Source organism: Vollenhovia emeryi, unplaced genomic scaffold (genome assembly GCF_000949405.1).
Source record: "Vollenhovia emeryi isolate VEMERY1.0 unplaced genomic scaffold, V.emery_V1.0 DF939207.1, whole genome shotgun sequence".
In the NCBI taxonomy this organism is placed as follows: Eukaryota; Metazoa; Arthropoda; class Insecta; order Hymenoptera; family Formicidae; genus Vollenhovia; species Vollenhovia emeryi.
Genome location: NW_011967159.1, coordinates 746529 through 770093, shown reverse-complemented (window position 1 = coordinate 770093; position 23565 = coordinate 746529). Strand labels below are relative to the sequence as shown.

The 23565-nt window shown below is 42.7% G+C and overlaps 1 protein-coding gene across 1 annotated transcript in view; it reads right to left on the bottom strand.

Annotated features, from left to right (window-relative positions):
• LOC105561455 (trichohyalin) overlaps positions 1-23565 on the bottom strand; it is a 92825-nt gene that overhangs the window by 61578 nt on the left and 7682 nt on the right. Inside the window, exon 2 of the mRNA XM_012011450.1 lies at positions 4769-4844. Coding sequence (XP_011866840.1) covers positions 4769-4844 — 76 coding nt within the window. The remainder of the gene's footprint in view (positions 1-4768; positions 4845-23565) is intronic.

The window sequence follows — 23565 nt, the reverse complement described above, 5'->3', positions numbered from 1 at the left end:
TACCTACTATACAAAACTAGTTAATTTAGTTACTATTCACCATCTTAATATTTTACCAGAATAATGGTTAAAAGCTTCATAAATAATAGTAAAATTTTTATGCTGGTTGGCATCACTATGACTATGTGGTTGTTATTACTAATATTATAGTGATAATTACTATAAAAATGATATTCCTGACTATAATTATTTTACTATGCAATTATAGTCGCAAATACTACGCACTTTTCTCTCAGTGTGGGGCAGGCTTGACCGTAAGTGACAAATTGTTGTGAAATACCGCGTATTTTTCATTATCGTTTGACTACATGTAATTATCGGATGGTACCATAAGTCCTGGTGCGATTTTTAACAAAAAGAATCGTCAAATGCCGATAATATACGGTCCCTATATCTAATCTCTAACTAACGTGCGATCTCCTTGTTAGTAGAAATTCGTGGATTTGCGACGAATAAATTGTGAATTAAATCGTTTATCTCAATTGGGCGTCCAGAGCGTGGCTGGTCCGAAAGGTCGAAATCACCGCGGAATTTTGCAAGCCATCTTTTCACAGTTATTTCGGATGATATACCTCTGAACGTACCTGATATACCTCTCGAATGTTTTTTTTTTTACGGCAGCTGGAACACTCGTAGCTTTTCTGAACTCGTAAAGCATGATATGTCGAAAATGTACGCTTTCTCTCTTTACTCATTTCAACAATTTTTCGAACGAAAACACAACCACCACAAATCAATTTCACGTTAAAATTACTGTTAATACTGTCTATACATAAAAAAATACATGTACATATATTGTTAACAATTTAATGTGTGCTTATTGTCGCTATCTAGTGAAAACGTATCAAGACTTACGGTATCATCCAATATATCTCGTCGTTCTCTGATCTACATATTTTTTAAATAAGTACATTCTAAATTCTCGCTAATATAAACACAAAAGTGACAATTGGGCAAGAAAAGTATGACGCGGTTATCGTTACGTTAGTCGTATAAGCAACCGATTGCATGAGTTACATTCGATTATAATCACGATACGTGGAAATAATGAGTGAACGTTGGGTGAATTCGAATCATCCTCAGCACATTGAAAGGTCAGTTCTCACGATTTGGATCATGTGGTGAGTGTTTTTCGATTCTTGAGTCAAGAGCAGGAAAGACGCGCTGTCGTGAATCTTTTGACCCAGCAATTATTAACTGGTGAAGAAACGAAGAATGTGTAGATCAAAAACATAAAACAATCGAAACATTTCGCGAACAGACGGCTGATGGACGTAGACTAGACCAATCGTCGTTTGTGTTTATAATATTTTATACATTGTAAAATGCGAAGAAATTATCTAACTAAAACTAGTCGCTTTAAGATTCCATCATACGCTCGGAGAAATGAATATCTGTATTCGAAAAACCGTCTCGTGCACCTCTCGATCGAACGAAAACGCGGAAACTCCTGGTATTTAAGTGGTGTCCTTATAGGAGGCAGACGAATGACGGAAAATCGGAGAAAGGATGCAGGACGAAGAAGACGCGGAAAGCGGGAGGGAGGAAGAACGAAGTTTCTTGCAGGATTGAGCCTCTCAAAGTGGCTCGACGAGTCGTTATAAATTGTCGCAGAGTCGGCTCCTGATAGGGTGCCGTGTATATGGCGCGAGGGTATGAGTTGCGGGGTCTGGGTATAAGTTCAACAATCGGCAAGTTCCTTCCGGTGGAACAAATTAATTCCGCTAAGGACAAAGACAACTCGGGATGAATTCGCCGTTTTTAGCCGGCAAACCACATTTTGATAACGTCGCCCGAGTTTGATTGGCTAATTAAGAAAGCGGGGATTTCGCACGGAAATTTATCCGGATTTGAATTATTTGAAAAATATCGTTTCTGATTAAACGAACAGGAATCTTGAAGATATACATTCAATTATCCGAGTAGTTGTAAATGACAAATTGTCCAAGCATTGAAGAAAGATATAAGATCTTTCAGAAAATTACTATTGTAGCAGACATTTTAAAAACAATTGGTATCCCCTCGAAGCGAAAGAGTTGTTGAGAGGCAACGCGATTAACGTGGGATACTTCGAATATCATTTTTCACGTCGGAGAAAAATCGAAAAGTTCAGTAGGAGATTAAAAATCCGCATATCGAGGGAAAGTCGGACGCAATTTACCCCCGCGGAGCTGAGGAGCTCCAGTTTCACCTTAATTCCTGGTCTTTCTTTCGCCCGTCCCTTTGTCACCACTCATCTTTCGCCATTCGGAGAAATCTCCCCTTTGTCTCGTCTTTCGCGAGTCGTCAAAAATTAATTCCTAATCGAGTTAGCTGTTTCCCGGCGCGGAACTCGTTAAAGGAAGTTACACCGTCCTTTGTACAACGTTCAACTCCACGCGAGCTCTCCTCTTCTCGCCTCCCGGATACCCGCGTCCCAGCTTGCAGCCCTAATCGCGTCGAGATAAAAAAAGTTCGCGGACCACCGCCGCCAAGGAAATTATCGCGGTTCTGTTTGTCCGAACTTCTCCATAAAGCGTTCCATAAAGTCGCCGGCAGCGGAGCAGTGCTGCGATCTTATCCTCTTCCGCGAGGAGTTTCGGTATCTGCGGAGACTCGAAAAACATCGATTGTGATAATAGCGTAATTTATATTATTGGCAAGCTTATCGCTCGTAGAATCCAACCCCTCCAGAATACTCTGGAAAAGTGATGTTATATCGCGTGCGTTCATTATGGAGTGGTTGCAAAACGATTATAAATCATAGCCCGCAGTTCATCAAGTTACGCGAGAAAAATCGAAGAAAAATAGACCTGAAAGTACGAGAAGAGAAAAATTAATTATATGCTCGCGAGGTTTTACGGCGCAGGAATGCCAGTCGATTTTTATCCGGCGGAAATGGCGAGGCCCTCCCTCGAAACGGGTGCGTCTCGCTTCCACTCCCGACAGGGTAATACTGTTACATCAAAGACCGGCGCCCTCACCCCCCCCCCCCCCGCGCAAAACTTTTAAGTCACTTTTGATGTAAAGCCGACTGTGCCGCGCTGCGCAAACTACTTTCCGCAGCCAAGTACTATTTTCTCCGGCGCTCCTTAAACAAATTCCCAGCCATCAACGAGAACCGCCGACTCGGTTCTCGGGAAACTCTCGGAAGATTGCGCGCGATATATCATTACTTTGCGATTTCCGATTGTTACGGTCAGTTGCAGTTTTTTTTTTGTTAAAAACAGTCGCCATTACACAAGAATCTTCGAGAGGAGAAGATAATATTAGATACTTGTTATTGAAAAAACAATTTCTAATGTACATTCTTGGATGTTTCACAATTTTCTATGAACCCATTCTATATTTTAAACAACCACACAGATAATTATATATTTCCCCTTAAAATTCTCTCTTTCATCCACTTTTAAATCATATTTTCCAGCAGTAAAAAGCGAATAAAATCTCGATCTTCTTAATTTTCCAATTAGATTCTATAGTTGAAGGATAAAAGAAGTCATTAATTATTATGAAATATATTTCCACTGTCACCATAGTTAGTTGACGATGAACACGATAAAGGTCGCTGGAGACTCTAAAGATGCGAGGATACGCAGATATCTCCATCGTCAAATTATTCCCCTTTCTACCGCTGACAATAAGAACACCGGGGGCGATGTCCCACAGCGAGTAGCGACCCACATGACGGCAGCACGCGAACCGTCCGTTTCAGGGTCAGCGGGTTAATCCCCAAAGGTGATTGATCTCACCCGACCAGGAAAGACCGCGAAGGTGTGAAAGGTAGAAAGCGGAATGCACACACGTATAGGGCCTGCGCGGGACGCGGCTGTTAGAAATACAATGCGGAATACGCCCTGAAACTGGCGGCGAAAAGCATACGAGTATACGTTGAAAGCTCGCAAGTAAATCTCGCGAAATTTTGTTTTAGTCGCTTTTCATGTCAAAGTATGAAAAAATCTGTCATTTTAGTTACATATTCTTTCCTCCAGTTGTACCGAACCACTTGTACGGAAATAGGGAAGAATTTGAAGGATAATTACTCGTCCCTAAAATAATACCGTGCTTTAACCCTTTGAAGCATACATTTTGCTATTGAACCATTTTTGTGAAACTTTGTGTACAAGGGTTTTTCGGGCCGCTAATTACGAATCCGTAAAAAGATGAGAAATTTAAGTTAAAACTGATAACAAATTTTTGTATATTATGACGTGAGGAACAACCGTAAAACTTTGGAGAATAATGTCTGACGTTCCGTGAGGTTTACTTGTTAAAATGTCACTTTAAATTAAAAACGAGATTCTCTCACATCAATGCATCCAGTTATATAATCCTGATTATAAAAATTAAAGAATGGGGATGTGTTTCTTGTTCCCGTGCATATATAACACGAAATGTGAAAATTTAATATTAATTGAAACTGATATTCTACATGTTTAACATCGCCGATACGAAAATATTTGATATTATTAATCGCGCCCCGATTAAGTAACAGCATATGAAATCCTAAACATGTCATTAACCCGTCTGTATTCCCGTATAAAATAAATTAATCAGCGCCGCGGGACGGAAAAGGGAAGAAGACGGGAAAGGCGGGGCAAAAGCTCACAATGCTAACGAGCTGGCAATTCGATCCTGCAACAGGACCCAAGGGGCTAACACGAAGTTCTCCCCCTTCTCCGCCCCCTCGCCGTTCTTCGTGCACTGGCCTTCTTTCCACTCGCGAACCAAACCGCGTCCGTTTCTTTCTTTTCCGGGCGCTACGGCACACTCCATTTAATTCACTCACCGTGAAGAGCCTTCAGATACGCCTTGCCTGCGTTGATCAGCTGCCTTGCGCCAGGATTGAACTTATCCAAGATATTCTGGAAAAAATCGAGAAAATTTCCTTCCTTCAGAAATGGCATTACTAAGGAAATGAAATATACCGAGACTTAAAGTTACATAAAATTAACACGCAAATAAAACGGACTCTTTAGGTGTTCAAACGTGGTTGGCAATTTGTAAATTGACGATCGTAAATTATATCGACCTTTAAACTAACTTTAAAATACATGATTGTAAATCGAACGGCTCCGCTTTGAGTCATTGTCAGTGATAAAATAATAAAATCGAAATGATCTCACATTTTCCAGCGAGATACACGTGAATAACTTTAAAATTTTATGATCTAAAAAAAATCGTAATTTTCCCCGAGGGAATCCAAATAAAACTTTGTTAATGATCATAGTTTATTGTACAATCGAAATCAAATAAACGTGTCCTGAGCAAAAACAAGTTGTTCTTTCAATTATGACTTTCTCATGAAGGAAGCTTTGGTGGAATTTGCTTTATCAGAATTTTAATTCACGCACAAAGTTTCCTCTATATGAGAAAGCCATGTACAAGTTTATATTTCTCTTATTATGCGCATGCGGGTTTTTGGCTTCCTTATAGAGGAAGCTTTGTGTGCAAATTAAAATTCTGAGGAAGCAATTTCCTCTTTAACTCACAAAGCTTCGTCTATGAAGAAACAAAAATTGAAAAGAACAACTTGCCCATGTGAAGTAATGTGCAAATTTTCAATTCTCGAAGAATTTCTACGAAGCTTCGAATCATCGAAGAAAAATCCTAGCTCCGATACACGCTGACATTTTTATGAATGTGGTTTTCGACGTTTTGAAACTGTCCAAACACATTGGCAAAGAAAACTGGAAAAATTTTTTTTCGCGAAAACAGAGCTTTCTCTATGAGGAAACAAAAAGAAGTAAAAAGTCCCTTCCCGTCCAGCTCGGAGAATGTGAGAGTGATTATTGAAGCCGTAGTAAAAGACATCGAGAAGCAGTACAATTTGTAAGTAGAGAACTTGTTACACTTGAGATAATAATGCACTTCAAAGACAGTCTTGATTCCAAATGACAACCGTCTTGTCTGGCTGTGAAACTGTAACTAACTATTGAAGAACCTTCTGTTATAATATTAATCCAATTATTAAAATTAAAACAATCTTACTCTTTTATTTGTCGCAATGTGCGTAAATGATTACCAGCTTAAACAATTATCCAGTAAATGCCAACGAACAGTTACATAACTTCAATATTGTAATTTCCCATTCAACAATATAAATGTATAATAATATAACACGTGTTATACACAACAGTTACATTGTTGAGTAGAAAATTGTGATATTGACGTTATGTAACTATTAATTGACGTCCACTGGGTATGTAGAATTCAATCTAAGATAGGCAGGGATGTTTCATATAAATAAAATGAAGAATAAAATCCGTAACTGATTCTAAAATCCTTCCGTTGCCTCTGACCCTCCCGACTCTTATTTAACGTCATAACGAACACGTATACATGTTTTAACTTTAACAATTGTTACCCTCTATCGCTTCGATAAACAGCCGAATTGTCTCAATACGTTTTCAAAATGTTAATCACGGGAATTAAATTGATTGCGCCAGCTAATAATCATCAATGGAAAACAATGACATTTCAAAGGATAATAACGATATACAGAGGTATGCTTGAGTGACGACGCGGCGATTTTATGCACGGACACTCTGCGCCGGTTCATATTCAAAAACAAGCGCATTGTTATCCGCCTGTTCTTCCACGAAATATTGAAAATGTTATAAGATAAATGGATACACCGGTTATCTCTTGTGTTTCACATTGATTCAACAGGCTGTTATCGCGCGTTTTCTATCCCGATGCTCTCATCAACGGCTCGCAATGCGAGAATAATGAGAGAAATACTCCGACAGAACGCTTTACATTTAACGATATAGGAACACTGCATTGTATTAAGGAATGTATGAATTATTTGCCGATAGATAATAGAGGATAATAGCGTAAATTGATGGCGGGAAATGCAGTTAGAACTGACACGCTTGGCTTCATCAGCCGAAGAGTTATAATAGACTTTGTTCTGAATGCAGAAATTGTTTAGCAGTAGACGACCGATAGCATAAATTGGCTATCAAACTTGAGCCGTTGCTGGTTCACGAAACTTGACTGCCAGGCCATGCAAAATCCAATGATTCGGAGAATTGAGGATTGGCGTACACGGTTGAAAAATGAAGGATTATGAAAATTTTCCGTAATTAAATACGTTCTAATTAAAAACTTCCCGATTTCGGAAGCATGAAAATCCAGACATCCTAGTTAAGGTCCACTTTGAGTTAAGATTAATGCCTCTTTTGCAAAAATGTAAATCTGGAATTTTAATATTGCTAAAGATTTAATAAGATAAAATTAGAACAAAATCAAATGTTGTAAATTAAATGGAAATTAAGCTCGTTTAACTATGGGAAAAAAAAGTTGTAAATATGCTTTATTCTCTAAGGATTGATTCGGATAATTAAATCTTATTTTCTGACATTTATTTTTTACCTTTATGACAAGTTTCTTAAATTATTACAAGCATATTGTATACATATTACTAAATGCAGCTTGCTTTAAGAATAAACACGACAATTATTGACGATAAAATGGAGAATTGTACTAGCATATTCTCGCCTCCAAAGAATAAGTTTATTTCCCATTGACATCAATTCTTTATCGTCACAGCTCGACTTCTTGTAAAAAAATGGATTTTATACATGAACTGTGTGTCCGTTCTTTGTCACAACCTTTTGTTAACATATGTTCATATATTTATATTTATTTTGAATTTATTTACTCATATTTTAATTTACCTACTTTATGTTGGACATTCGCCTTCAAATAATAATTTGTTATTTTAATTTTTGTTTTCTCTTTCACGTATTGTGGTAAAACCTTTTAATTATGTGTGTATTAGTATCTCACTAATATCAATACGAATTTTACAATTACACTGAAAGAAGCTTATTAAAGATGGAACGTTTACTATTGAATTACTCGAGTCTGTAATTATATTACAGAATAAAAAATAAAATGATATTCATAACTTTCTTAGTGCTTCTCCCTCTTTAATTTAAAACTACAGCAGATTAAATATCCCTGAATCTTCAATCTCTCGCGTGTTCTAATCTCTATATTTATTTTTAATTTATTTGCTCGTATTTTAATTTATCTACTTTATGTTGGGCATTCGCCTTCAAATAATAATTTGTTATTTTAATTTTTGTTTTCTCTTTCACGTATTGTGGTGAAACCTTAATTATGTGTGTATTAGTATCTCACTAATATCAATATGAATTTTAAAATTATACTGAAAGAAGCTTATTAAAGATTGAACGTTTACCACTTAATAACTCGAGTCTGTAATTATATTACAGAATAAAAAATAAACTGATATTCATAACTTCTTAGTGCCTCTCCCTCTTTAATTTAAAACTACAGCGGATTAAATATCCCTGAATCTTCAGTCTCTCGCGTGTTCTAATCTCTGGCTTTGCACGCGACGTTCCGATAACGTAAATCCCAAAATCTCGGTTAAGTCAACCTCGAGTTAAGATCAATGTTTTCCCGAAACGCGCGAGAACGCCCAAGGGATCGTCCGTCGATCCCCCCGGGGTGGTTCCCGCCCCGCACCGCCGGCGTCACAGGCGAGTCGGGGCGCGCGACGCGCGTCGTTCCGGAAGCGGGATCTGGTTTGGGGTTTCCTTTCCTTTCGGCAGTCGCGTCGTCGTCGAAGTTAAGGTGGCACTCACGAGGCGTAACTCCGCCTGATGCGGTTACGATGTATCGATCCCGGGGAAGAGCGTGACGGCTAAATTAAACTCGGCTCACCCCCGACCTTCACATTGCCCCCCGGGTCTCGGCGGCGGGGCGTCGCGGGGCCGGGGGAGAGACCGCCGCGTCAGGTGCGTCGGAAGGTAACGACGCCGCGCCGTATCGTCGATTCGATAGCGCGCCAATTATCTCCTGCGTTTTCTACGCTCGAAAATCCGCGCGGGTCGCTGCGCGAGACAACGGTATTCTTCAAACTGGTAGCTCGCGGCTTCATTAACGGTTCGCGAAAACAACTTGCTGAATCACGTGCGAACATCCGTGCTTCAATTCACGTCCGACTGCTCCTCATTTTAATTGCACGCTCCTTTCATTTAAATACTTATGAGCGCAAGCGATAAAAATCGTGACGACCGTTATTTAAAAATTTAATGAAGGTATTTACGCAATTTTAAATAAATGGAAGCGTGAAATTTTATTCTATTAAATTTTCAGCGTCTAGAATCAGTACATCGCCGTAACACAGTTCGGCGGTCAAGCTCCAAAAAGGAGTCTCTCGGTTTCCCGTAACACACGCCGGATGAAGTCGGTCACATTCCTAAACCCGTGTCAAACTCCTTACTGCAAAGGCTGATCCGATTGTCGGCCGCGACTGCTGACTCCCGACTGGCTAAACACAGCGAGGTGCCGATTGACTAGAATTGCTGTGATTGGCCGGGTTGGGTATCGACAGTTAGATCGACTTTAGCAGTTGGTAGTCTCATAGTATAAGTTGGATTCGCACCTTCGCAGAAAAGCAGAAAGCAGAACAGCAGAAATCTAATCAGAACCAATCAGAGCTGCCGCTGGTAGTTGACAGTTTCTACTTTCTGCCAGTAGAGTGCGCTGTTTACTACCAGCGCGAGTTCTGATCGGCTTCTGTTTTTTCGCTTTTCTGCCAAGGTGTGAATCCAGCCTCAGGCCACAACAGACGATTTAAACTCTAAGAAATTGACCAATCACAGTCGAAAATGCGATTGGTCAACTTCTTAGCACTTTGGGCTTAAATCACCTGTTGTAGACTGGGACTTGGGGCCATAGCGCACAGAAAACTTAAGTAATAAAACTTACAACATGAAATAAGCGACCAATCACAGTCGAGAACGTAAGCCATCTTGAAACTTAAAGTAACGCTGAAAATTCCGGTCGGTCGAAATTCTTACTTCTTAAATCTCGCCGCTTAAGTTTTTGTGTGCCACGTCCCTTACGTAACTTCGGACGGACGTCGGGACGTCACGGAGAAAAATCGCCGCGGTGCCGTGAAAGAATGTATACACGGGGTGAACGAACGATAGGGAATCGACCGCTCCTCCCCTCGTACCGCGAGATGAATATCTCGTTGTATGAGCGCGTGGAGCACGTGTATATGGGTACTCGCGGAGATTGGTAAGACCCATTAAGACGCGTGCCGCGACTCAACGATGCGTTACGTAACGCAGATAAGCGCTGGAATCCGCTGTAATTTTCTTCGTTGCTCCTCTCCAAATTCCCACACGTTGCGCGGGCGCACAGGAATTCTCACGTAGTCGATCGTGTTCGTCTTCTTCTCTCGCGCGAAGACCGTTTACCCTTTCCTACACTTTTTGTCACTTCGTCAAGTTGTTTGCGTTATTATTATTATGCTGCCCATGTTATTTGCGCACGTCGTTCGCGCTATTTACATTATTTACGCCGCTCATTCGCCGTTCACATTGGCCGCGTCGCGCGTTCATTTATTTCTCTTCCGATATTTATGGCAATCGCCATTTATTATTTTATCGCGAAAATTCCCGGTCTCCAGCGCGGCTTATGACTCCAAGTGCGCGCCATAAATCGCGACGGCTCGATCTGCTTTTTCGAGATTTACGGCAAAGTAAAAAGCGTCGTCGCCGGGGTCGACGGGGACCGAGGGTCCGCGGCCGTGATCGATAAGGCCGCGGTAAATTTAGTCGGCCGATTCCGTTACAGTCCGCATAACTGGGCACACAGCGAGCGAAATGGATGCGGAGCCCCTCTAACATCTCTTATTGGCAGACGGCCACTTGGAGGCGAGCAGGAAAGAGAAAGAGAGGACGCAGGGAAGCCGGAGATGAAGTCCAAGCCGATGAATGTCGACTAACGGGACGGCGTTGCATGAATTTCGCGTGTGTGTGGCCGCGCGCGAACATCCGCGTGCGGATTCCCGGTCTTGCTCGAGACGGCCACTCCTACCTCAACACTCGACAAAAGTCCATTTTCCAAGGTGCGCAAGATGCACCGTGACCAGCAGCGCGATTACCGGCCTCAAAGGGTCCGAATCACTTGCAACAACACATTTTTCTCGGACGACTCTGATATTCGCGAGATGTCCTTCTCGCAATCGGGGTCTGCGGGGGTGTGGCCACTCCGCATCCATACGACAGTCTACCGAATCGTTGAGTGAGTTACCACACATCGCTCTGGGGTCACGCTGCTTCCTATATTATTCAGTACTTTATTCAGTAACATGAGGCGAGTGAATAAAGTTTCGAGCGTGGGCCTGGATAGCTCAGTAGGGAAAGCATTTGCCCTATATACACGCCCACAGGAAACATTTCCGGATCCAATGCTGTTACACTTCAATGTATCATAAAATAGGATCGACATAGCGTCAATCATATTTATTATAGAGAAAGGAATATTTCAATTTTAAATGAAAAATTCTACGGCCCAGTTTCACAGTGGCCAGTTAGCTTAACTAGTTGTTAAGTTGCTAAGTTTGTAAGCTATTTACAAGGTTATAGCTTAAGTTTCAAAGCCGTTTACGGTCTCAACAGTCATTGATCATTTCCCTTAAGTCTTACGTTTGAAAAACTGCTTAAGTTTTTCGTGCGTTCGGGCCTTTTTTCTTGCCAAAAAATTGATAAGTGGCGCGTCGTAGTGTCTACCTCCCCGAAGATACGTTCCAGTGGCAGGTTGAAGATCTCCCGAAGCAGCGCCCGCCTGCGAGATCGAAGGCGCGAAAGAAACTTTAATGATTACCGAGCAGAGATTCGACGATAGCAAGATGCGGTTTGTTACGAACAATTTATCCGCAATTGCGCGATTAGATCGCTCTGACCGCGGCTGATCAATCGTCCAAGAATTATCAATTATCGCGGTTTAATAACCATTGATTTCCACCGCGATCCAAAGAAATAAGAGAGAGAGAGAGAGAGAGAGAGAGAGAGAGAGAGTGGGCAGAGGAGAATAGAGAGAAAGAGACAGAGAGGTGGGTCCACCGGACGACCCGGTGACCTCCTGAGCGTGGATTTACCGGTGGCTGGGTCTTGCTTGGAAAGATCCTCTCGAAGGAGCGAATCCTGCGGTCGTAATTCATCGCGGTTACCGTTAAACGGGAAAAGAGCCTAACTGCCGCGGCAAAAGAGAGAAAGAGAGAGAGAGAGAATGACGTTGCCGCAGAGTGAACGTATAAAAATGCAGACCGCTTCTGACCGGGAGAGTGAAAATGGCCGCAGCGCCTCTCAACCACAGCGATTCGTTTGCGGCATAATAGCGGGGACTCTCCTGTCCCCCGGTGTCATCACGCATGACCGCAGAGTTGTAAGCCAAGACACCGGTGGCCTCCGCGACGTCCAACACACACACACACACACACATACACACATTCACACATACACATTTCGTAAAACGTTACGATAATGGAATCCGCGCGTCCGTTTGTACGAAAGTCATCTCGGAAATTGCCCGGCTGGACCTTTAGCCTTCTGGACAAGCAAAACTGATAATTGTGGGACACCCTACTTGGCAGATACTTTACTAAATTAGTACGAAGAGGCGTGTTTCGACGATTCGGATTGTGGTCTTTTCAAGTATTGCACAATAATGTTTGCGGATATTTTGTGAGTTGTAAGAAAAATAAATTAATGTCCGCAGTGTGAAGAGTGTAAAAGATTTAAACAATTTCGTCAGACACGAAGTATTGTCCAGTGCATTGGCAGTTGGTGATAGGTAGTAGAAGGCACGTACGTCTACGTAGCGCAAAGGTTGACGACAGGACTTTTAGGCAAATCTAAAAGAAATAGTTACCCGCGAGGTAAAATAAAACTCGACCAAGCGCGCGTTGTGACTCCGCCGTTTTTAATGGCGATCCGCTAAATAGAACGGAAACAATGTTTTGCTTTGATATAAACCGCCCTTTTTTACAATTATCGCGCGCGAGATTGTACTAATGTTCCAGAACTTGTGCCACACCCCGCGTGCAGACAGGTATCATTTATAATTCGTATAATCATATGTGCAGAAAAAAGGAGGCGCAAGGGGACGAAAATCAGGTTACGAGGCCTAGATCAATATAATCAGTTGATTAAGTAGTTTACGTAAGAAGAAAAATTATATATCGAACAGTTTCTAATAAAAGAATACCAAAAGACGGTGAGAGGGGGACAGAGAGACAGAGACAGAGAGAGAGGGGGGGGGAGGTGGCGTGTATTCACCTGGAACGACCTGTAGGAGGTGGAAGCGATAACAGGCGATATACCGTTAGCACCAAGGAAAACCGACGTGTCAAACCGGTCGAATTTTTGGTGCGCGCGATTGCACGTAAGCGCGCGGCGGCCTGTGCCGTTTCGCAATCTTATGCAAAGGTAATCTCGCGTGTGCGTGCACACAACCGAGGTGCAACGAAGGTCAATGCGCCCGTTTCGAATCGGCTTAACCGCGAATTATTTTTCTTTTCTCGACAGGGGGGAAAGAAACGCGCAGGGCGTCTCGTGTCACGCGGCGTATTCTCTTATCTCGCCTGAAGCTAGTTTTCTACTCGAAATGCATACGGCTCTAAAGCCTTGCGTCCACAATGCTGGAAATTGGACCGAGATGTCGATCCGAGAAATTATGTAGAAATTTTGTTATATTTAATTGCAACAATTCATAATCTGATACTTGTAATTGTTACAAAATAATATATTGAAACAATTGAAACAAACGTTCGACTCGAAGGAAGCGTAAGATGTTTCTAGTAAAGCTCCTCATAAAGATATGACTCAAGCGCGACGTAATACGATGTGCGCTAATGAGCTGAAAGATCTGGGTTCAAATCCGCGTGAAACCTGTCGGTTTTTATTCGGTTGTCTCCTCGATCATCTCTCAATGGCGACAGGGCCTATCGAGGACCCTATCGAGAGCATCTTGCCTGGAACACCTCTACAATCTCCCTGCTAGTAAAGGAGTAAAAAGTACGCAGCTCTTCGCAACACCAGGGGAAGTTATAGAGGAGCTTTTAGATCTAGGTGACGTTGGGGACTGTATGCCTCTACTACTACGTAAAAGATTCAAACGTACTTGATCCGCCTCGAGTCCATTTGGACGTAATACTCTTGTTTCTTGAGATACAAAGGACTCAAACCCACTTCGTCCAGATTCGAGTCTGCTTGAAAGTACCGTTACTACTTTTATTTCTCCAAGTAATCGTAGAGAGTTCGGAGCTACGCCAATAGGTTATACGAATCTACTCGCGAGACACTTAATTCCATCGCTAGCTCTATTGTAAAAATGTCTGGGGAATTCTCTTCCGCCATTAAGAATGTCCGGACGATGTTTCGCCGATAATAAGTTTTGCAAAGAAGTTTTAATACAACGAACAATTACAGTTGGCATATTTCCGCCTCCCTTTCCCATCTTCCCGATGCGCGTTGCTTTTCGCAAAGGTTATAGCTGAATTTCATTAAAATCTTTAGTCGCGCGGGCATCAATCAACCGAAATGAAATTTTCCCCAGGGGGTGGGGATTGAATTCCTGCTCAAGGAAAACAGATGTAATCCTTACGTATTCACGTCCGCCACGGGCCCTTAAATACTCATTAAGAACGTCATCCGCAAGCAGCGCCTTTATAATTGCACATACGTTACCGACAGACGACGCCATTTAATCGTTTCGTTGCGGGACGAAACGTAAGCTCTCCTTGCCACTCCCTGCATCTCCATCTCCCTGACGGGCCCTGACAAATTAGAGACACTCGCGTGCTTTAATGAGTTTTGGTCCTAATTAAGCCCGGGGACTCCAGCGAGCGTCAATACGTAAAGTTAACTGAACGGCGTTGCACGAATAATCCGGGTGTGCGCGATAACGCGTAATTATCATTAATTGGCTCTTCCGCGAGTAATCGCTGCCGCCGTAACTAACGGGACGAATGCCCAAGGAATTTTTCGCCGACTTCCCGATTCCGCGAGGAGCACGGATTGAGGTAGCGGCACCAAATCTCGCCTACCCTAATTATTTTTCATCCCTGTGGCCACAGAAATGGCCGAGAAAAGTTCCGATAGAGCTCAAAATGACGGACAGACATCACTTTATTTGTCACCAACTGGAAAATGTTGCGAGCGTTCGCTAACTTAGTTTTTTCGCAAATTTTGTAACGAAATTGAAAGTGCCATTTTTTGAAATGCCTTCCTAATATGGCCTATTTGTGAGCTTAATATTAAATCAATTGTCAATAATAATTGTTAACATTGTGTTTCGACGTTTACTTGTAATACCATCATTGTGTCTATGAGAACTATAATACATTGTTAGGTCAACCATAGCTTACGTAGCTGGAAGAATTAATAAAAATGTGGTTGGCTCCTAAAATGACTACAAATTATAGTGAGATTGTGGCAACTGCAGCCATTTTTTCTGTCAGTGTACACCCTGTACATTTGCAGAAGGAAGAAAGCTTTCGCAGTAACAGGAGCCGCCTCCCGTTGACGCACAGTCACCAGAAGAAATACTTTCGACATTGTTAACTTTTTAAGAATGGAGGCTCCTTAAGAGTCTCACGGGGTACCGTAGTCGCGGGAACTTTGATTTCGGAACTTTGAATTTTCACGCGCGTTTACGCGAGCAAAGGCCGACGCATCGAGGATCCATTCGGGAAAGCGGAAAACTCCGGGCGGGCCACTTGGAGCGGATCGAGCGGAAAGTTCTCCCCGGTGAAGTTGCCCCCCTCCCCCTCCCCCACGCTCCCGACAATGGACGGAAGAAACAGAGAAAAGAAATAGGAAGTCCTCCTCCAAAAAAAAGTCCGCGGAGATTTACGCGAGCAGCGGGAAAGCTCGCAGGAAAGCCTCGCTCGAAGATCGGGAAATTGAGTTTCCCGGGGAGATCTCGCTCCCCGTCGTCCCCCCCCCCCCTCCTCCTCTTCCTCCTCCTCCCCCTCTTTCGAAACTCTAGCGCTCATTTATTTATCTCCTGCAAGGGATGCGCGAGCACGTATGTACGCGATCGAAATGAAATTTTTAATAAATAAATAGCGCGCGCCCAGAAATTCACGGAGATAAATGCGCGCATCGGTAGCGACGTGCCCGGTTTCCCGATGAGATAGTCTGAAAATTGCATCATCCAACGCCCGGAGCATCCCCAACGAGTCGAGATTATAGTACCGAATTTAACGACCTGGGAACGACTACCGTACAAACTTTGCAAGTATCAAAAAGTTTGCGCATTCGCCAAGTTTCGAGCGTTCAAGCTCGTGCGTTCGCGGCTGTAAAAATTCAAAATCCGAGGTGCAAGTTGCTCGCAGCGAGTGTAAAGACTCGCGAAGCCCACTTGCGATTCCGAACGTCAAAAATCACCGCCGAGGCTAAATTTTGGGAAAGATCCGAAGACGTCCGCACGTTTCTAGCGTTCTAGCTCGCGCGTTCGCGGCTGTAAAAATTCAAAATCCGAGGTGCAAGTTGCTCGCAGCCGAGTGTAAAGACTCGCGAAGCCCACTTGCGATTCCGAACGTCAAAAATCACCGCCGAGGCTAAATTTTGGGAAAGATCCGAAGACGTCCGCACGTTTCTAGCGTTCTAGCTCGCGCGTTCGCGACTGTAAAAATTAAAAATCCAAGGTGCAAGTTGCTCGCAGCGAGTGTAAAGGCTCGCGAAGCCCACTTGCGACTCCGAGCGTCGAGAATCATCGCCGAGGTCAAATTTCGAGAGAGATCCGAAGACGTCCGGAATAAAGAGATTCTCGATATTGAACGAGGGGAGGGGGGGGGGGATTCGGGTAAAATTGAAAGACCGAGGGAGATTCGGTCGACAATAAGACCGGGAGAATTCGCTTATGCGGATTTGGCAGTAACGCGATCGCAAAAGTAGATGTTCGAAATTGCGCGCTCAGGAGGGAATCTAAAAATCCTGGAGGATTTGGATATCCGAGGCTCCGAGATCCCGTGGTTCGCCAGTGGCTCCAAGAGCAAATAGAAAGGAGCACGGTAATTTCCCGCTCGCGGTGCTCATGCCGTGCCGCACCGCGAGACTGGTTGTGCAACTGCAGCAAGCGCGCGAGGCACAACAGCGATGTACGCCATTGCAGAAGGTCGTAGGTGGTCCCAGGTGGGTCAGTCGACCAACTGGTTTCCAGCGGCTTCGCGGAAACTACCTGGAAGACCACGTGCTTTCCCGGCAGAATAAGTGCAACGCAATCAGCTCTCCTCCTTATCGCGGGAGAAGGCTATTAAGGCGAAACGAGATATCCGAGTCTCTCGAGCGCGATTCTCACCACAAGTCCCAGTCTCATTTAACAAAAATTCTTAATTAACTCATTCGCTTTCCGGAGAGGATTTTCGTGTTTTGGAATTGGACTTGATTATAAAACTGAGCAATAAAATTTCCACTACCTTAGTCTTCCTTTCGTGAGAACGTCAAAGAATCAATTATCGTTTCTCGAAATGAATCGAATTAATTGTCCGTAACGGCAGTATCGAACGCTCGTGCATTCTTGGCTGGTTTATGCGAATGTAAATGCACATTTCGGACGGTCGCACTTTCCATGGTAAAACGCGCTGAAAATGCGCGAAGAAAACCATCGACTTGGCAAGAAACGATACGCGGAATTGTAAAGAGCGGAATGCGAAAGATCGCGCCGAACGATGAGAAAGTCGCTTTCGCTCGGCCACTCCGGAGGAGATCGGCCACTTCTCGTGGCGAGTTGCGTTCAAAACGGGGCCCGATCCAGGGCCGTACTTTCTACGGTGTAACGCGATCCTGCCGTCTCAACACCGATACATCGAACGTAAACCAGCGAGGAAATTTCAAATATGCAACTTTCAGCATCTCGGAAAGATATTTCCTTCGCGCGTTTGTCCTCCGGATCCGCAAGAGCTCAGAATATTAAAAAACTAATTTTCAACGTGCAGAGAACGAAAGCCCCAAAGATTTAATACTGTGAAATTTTTAAGCTTTTATTACATTCAAGAGTTACTTAAAAGTTACATCTGAGAATTCGAGATTTAAAACTTGAAGTATGCAAAGACCGAATTACTCGCAATGTCTCAACATTTCCGAGGAGACTTCTTGCGCAAGAATGGACGCTCGTATTAAAGTTACATTTTCGGGAAAGATTCTATGCGAGATTAAAGACTGCGCCATCTTAAAAAGACTAGAAAAAGTTTCGCGATCGTCTAAGGAAGCTCGGAGTGATCTCGTGCAGGCTCTTGATGAGCCAAAAGCTGGACTCTAAAAGTCCACAGTAAACGTCGGAATTTCCGACAAACTATGAGATTCCGGAGAATCCATGAACGTGAGAATTCAGACATGTAAATGCTGCTTTTAAGACTCGAAATGTTTCAGGACTTGGGAAATCAATCGGAATGCTCGGTCGGCGCGCTGAAACGAGGGGAACACGAGCGGCCGAGAAGCAATATCACCGGATTGGAAACTGGTGTTAGCCATCGTGAGCAAAGTCGGTTATGTCCGATTTGTTGCGGGGTGAACGATCTCTTTACAGCTTTATGCGCGATTACAAACCGCGGCCTAGGCCGCGGCGTCGAGGAGGAGGGTATCGCCGCCGCGTGAAAGCAACCGCGGGCATCTTTAATTATTAACTTTCTACGTGTCATTATCACGGAAAAGCCGCGAAACGCGATGCTTACCGGCACAATAGCACACGTTCTTGCAAAGAAAACACTTCGCAATGACTTGTTCTCTAATTGTCCGCTTGTAACAGCGCCGACGCACATGCATTTTGGAATCTCGGCAGGAGCGGGGATAATCCGTGCCAAATGAAATGCATTAATAACGATAAGTGGAGTCGACCATTTGTTATATTAATAACGCAAATAATAGAGACGGGCTGGATCTTCAGTGCCTGCAGATAATAGTTTTCGCGTATACATCTTTTATCAATTGCGATAACTTTCGATCTTGAAACGCAGTCGGAGCTGAAGTCGAAATAGCATACATAATTAAATTGATAATCATAAATACATTGACCGTGCGACTGGATATCCGAGCGAGCGGTATATAAATGATTTAAAACTCACTCTCTGACTCACTCCCAGTCACTTTGATTTACTCGATTAACCTTCCTGATCGTCCATGAACAGTTACTCCTATGCCCGACCATTACGCTTTTTCTACTGAGATGCGAAGTTTTATTATCCCGATTATCCGCCGTTCCTCCTTTCACCGACCGTTGTTACAGTTATAGTTATACAGAGAATTTCGTAGGGTCGATCGACGACTCATCGCCGTCGAGAGAAAATATTATGAAACTTTATGGAATATATTTCAGCGATATTCACGTCAAGCTATACGCGCGCTTTCTTCTTGCGCGAGTTGTATAAAATTAATATACGTATCATTAATTTATTGTATCACACACATCGTTCATTTGTTACTGTAGTAATAATAGTAATCAATAATGATAACTTTATTAGCTCACCCCAGAATGTTAATATTTAATCGACCTCGATATTATTTCTCGATAATATTATTAATAATTTACCGGCAAAAATTATCTGAATGTTAAACATTATTAGCGGTTGCATCAAGTTTAGGCGTAATTTACCGCGAGACGGAGCGGCATCGTTTGCGCGTAATCCGTTGGACGCGTTGTCGAAGATGGGTCCCGCCGCATCCGTAAACAGGATGTTTTTAACTGTCGGAAAGGAATTTTCCCGACTGTCCCGGACGAGCATTGTTATCGCGCGTTTTCGCTTTCACCGCCTCCGCGGTCTTGCGAAGCCGCGCGTTTTCACCAGTAAAATTATTATATTACGATCTCGCGATCCGATCGTTTCGCGCGCGTGCCGACCGTCAAAGCGCGATTCTCATCAGCTGTTCAACTGCGGCCTAAACACATGAAAAACTTAAGCAGTAAGAATTTTTACCAACCGGAATTTTCAGCGTTGCTTAAGTTTCAAAAATAGCTGCTTACGTTCTCGACTGTCACCTCTTTTATGCCTCGAGTCTTACTGCTTAAGTTTTTACGTGTGCCACGGCTGTTAAGCCTAAACGCATAAAAAACTTAAACAGTCGGACTTAAAACTTAAAAAAGTGACCAATGACAGTCGAGAATATAAGTCGCCATTTTAAAACTTCAGCAACTCTGACAATTGCGAATAGTTGAATTTATTTATTTACTAACCTTAAGGCGATGTGTCACACGCTTCCGCAGATAAAGAAATCACGAGAACCGCTTCCAACTTTTCTCGAAAACGGCTTTACAGAATAACTTGAAATTTCTACAGTCGACGTCTGATTAACAGAGGAAGAAAGTATTTCTCCACATTTTTCCTGATTTAAAAAAAATTACCGATTTTACATGGTAAATAAAGCTGTAATTTTTTTTAATCAGAAAAAACGCGGAGAACTACTTTGTTCCTCTGTTAATCAGACGTCGACTGTGCAAATTTCAAATCATTCTGTAAAAGTGTCTTCGAGAAAAATTGAAAGCGGTTTCCACGATTTCTTTATCGGCGGAAGCGTGTGACGCGTCGTCTTGGAAACAAAGATAAAATCCTTCAATTGTCATTGACATATGTAACATGATGCGACCACGACAGCAATCGGCATGAAGTTTCACCAACGGTTTGAAAAGCCATTCGATGTACAAAACACTAGAATTGTAAAACACCTATAGGAAATTCGGTTGGTTGCACTAGTGCACACTGAGTGCACACTAAGCCTTGTTTCCAATCAGTTCTTATATTTAAAAATCATCTTAAATACCTCTTGCAATATTTCTTATCCAGAAAAATGGTCTGTACAACGTTTACACGGATCATTTTTCGACTAAATACTCTTTGAACACGTATTTAAGGCAAATTTAAATATAAGAACTGACTAGAAACAAGCCTTAGCGTGCACTCATAAGTAAACCTACCCAAGTGGAGACACACCGATTTTTATGAGTGTTGAATATGTTGTTTTTCAAAATTCTGAACTTTCTTATATACGGTTGAATTCATAATAAACTAAGTTTTAATTTGGTGCTAAAAATTTTCACAATTGTAATAAAAATGTTGAGTGGTGGGGCTATTTTGAAAAAGAAAGAATTAAAAACTTTTTGCTCATAGTTTTAAAGTACTATTGAAACCATTCAACGCTTATTTAAAACGTTTTTTTTCTAGCTCTTACACTTTCGTCATTATTCGTCCCGAAAGAGAAAATCAAATTTTCTTCAAAGTGGTATTTCACCACCTAAAAGTGCGTATTGGCACGTATACAAAAAATACGTGTCCCTTATTTTGAGCTGAAAAACAACATATTCAACACTCATAAAAATCGGTGTGTCCCCACTTGGGTAGGTTTACTTGTCAGTGCGCACTAGTGCAAGCAACCGAATTCGCTATTAGTGTCCAAAACCGCGTAATTGGCATCGAGTATTTTATCTATCCAAGGATTTTATTTGGCGACAGGTATCCAGCCGAAAGAAAACTGCGTCGTATTTAGAATTCCACGCGCTAGAATCACGTAGAATTCAATGTAGTTAACCGTGCATAGGATTAAATGGGATTTTTCTCACTTTTGGTAAAATTATATTTTCATGTAGCTGAGGGAGAGAACGATAGAAAAAACGGCCCATAAACGCGTTAAAAATTCGCGTCGGGAAATTCATGTTTTCACAAAGCGCGACCTCCGCGCGAAGGTTCTCGGCGGAAAAGTCGTAATTCCAGCATTTTTCCCCGCCGTTGCTCGGCGCTTTTCCATTGGCTGGCCGCAAAATTACCGAATGCACACGAGGAGGGGAAGAACCGGGCACACGTGCGCCTCTGCAGGAATGGATGTTTTCCTGGCTTCAGGAATCCCGTATGAATATTTATGAACGACCATCTCGACTTGGGCGCGGTGGATGGAATCTACATTCCACCTCTCAGTTTCCTCCTTCCTCTCTTTTACGCTTGCGCCCCCCTCTACCCCGCGTAACAAACTTCTTTTCCCTCCTTCTCTCTCCGCACGCTCTCGTCTCCGTCCCGCTTGATCTGTCATAAAATCCTAGTATATTTCCCCGCTGAGGGTATCCTTGAATCGAAGTCTCAGTGAGGGGGATGAGAGAAGTGACTTCGGAGTTTCAAGAGAGACAAATAATTTGCATGATATCCAGTGTCCACATCGCGTCGAATTTTAATTCGACAAACTTGACCCTCCGAGATTTCAATCTGTCGTCGGATAAAAGTTTAACGGGAGAATATCACCATCGCGATCCGCTTTTTTTTTCATCTCTGATATTTTTATCCCCGGTGAGGAAAGTAACGCGGATTCCGTCGCAAATCTTGTCTCGGTTTCGCGTGACATCAGCGTTTCTCGTCACTCCCGGTTCTATAGTTATTGGTTGTTGTTCGCAACGAGATTGTTAATTAACAGCTAAGTAACACTTTGGGACGAGGCGTTCGAATAATGGGACGTTTGTATGACATGACAGATAACGGTGGTACCATCGCGCCGTCCGGACGCGCCGCGACGTTTTCCGGGATCGATCCCGACACACGTCACGTGCGCATCACGGTTTTGAAGCGTCACGGTTTTTATTGCAATATTTACATCCTGATTTCGTCAACGCGGGGCGTTTTATCTCGCGTCCGATGCAAAACAGCGCGCCGTGCGCCGGCGAAATATTTACCTTGCAATTCGGACATGTAATAACTCCGGATATTCCGCAGCCCCGCGCCGACAGATGCACCGCGAGTTCAGTCCGCTTATGCAGTCCATCCCTTGTTTGATTTCCACCGGAATATTTTACGCCAATGACGCGCCGCTCTCCTCCCCCCCGCACGAGTTTTTCGATAAATCGAGTGAGCAACGAGTCGAAAAAAATCGATGCCCGACAATGTTAAACGTGCACCGGGCGTTTAAAAAAAAATTCAGGACCTGGAGGGACGTACCTTGTTGGACTGCGGATCTAATTGAATTCTAATGTTTTACGGGTCGAGAAATCAACCACGTTAGAGACGAAGATGATCGTCAGTTTTGTATCAGAGATAAAAAAAGATCGCTCTTCTCGCGTTTTTGCACGCCACGCCTTTATTTGCAAAAATTTATTCCCATGTCATTCTTCATATAGAAGTATTAAGATAAAATTATCGAAAAGTAAATTCTTGAAACGTTACTTCAAATCCCACGTAATGTATTTCATGCCGAAACACATTAGAAAAACCCCGTGAAGTATTGACTCTTCGATTATCTCTTAGAGCGGTATAGATGCTGGAGTGATTCTGCACTTTTTGCACCTTTTGCTTCTAGAACTGTCAATTTATGAAAACATTTGTATAATATACAAATTACGTGGCTTTCGTGTATCCCCCACTATTCGGACTAGAGCAGAGAACAGCGTAGTATCATTGAAATTAGAAACCTAACAAGAAATGTGTGAATAAATGTCTTTTTAGGCTTCTAAACTTATAGCAAATTCGATTACTTGCACTGGTGCGCACTCAGTGCGCACTAAGGCCTGCTTATTTTTATACTTAACTTTGTCTTAAATACATGTTCAAAGAGTATTTAGCCAGGAAACGATCCGTATGGGTGCTATAGAGATCATTTTACTGGCTACGAAATATTTCAAGAGATATTTAAGAAACAAGCCTTAATGTGCACTCAGTGCGCACTAATGCGAGCAACCGAATTCGCTATTAGTTTCAATAATACCACGCTGTTCTCTTATTTAATCCGAAAAGTGGGACACATAAGAAATCTGTTCACTCAAATAAGTTATAGGTTATCT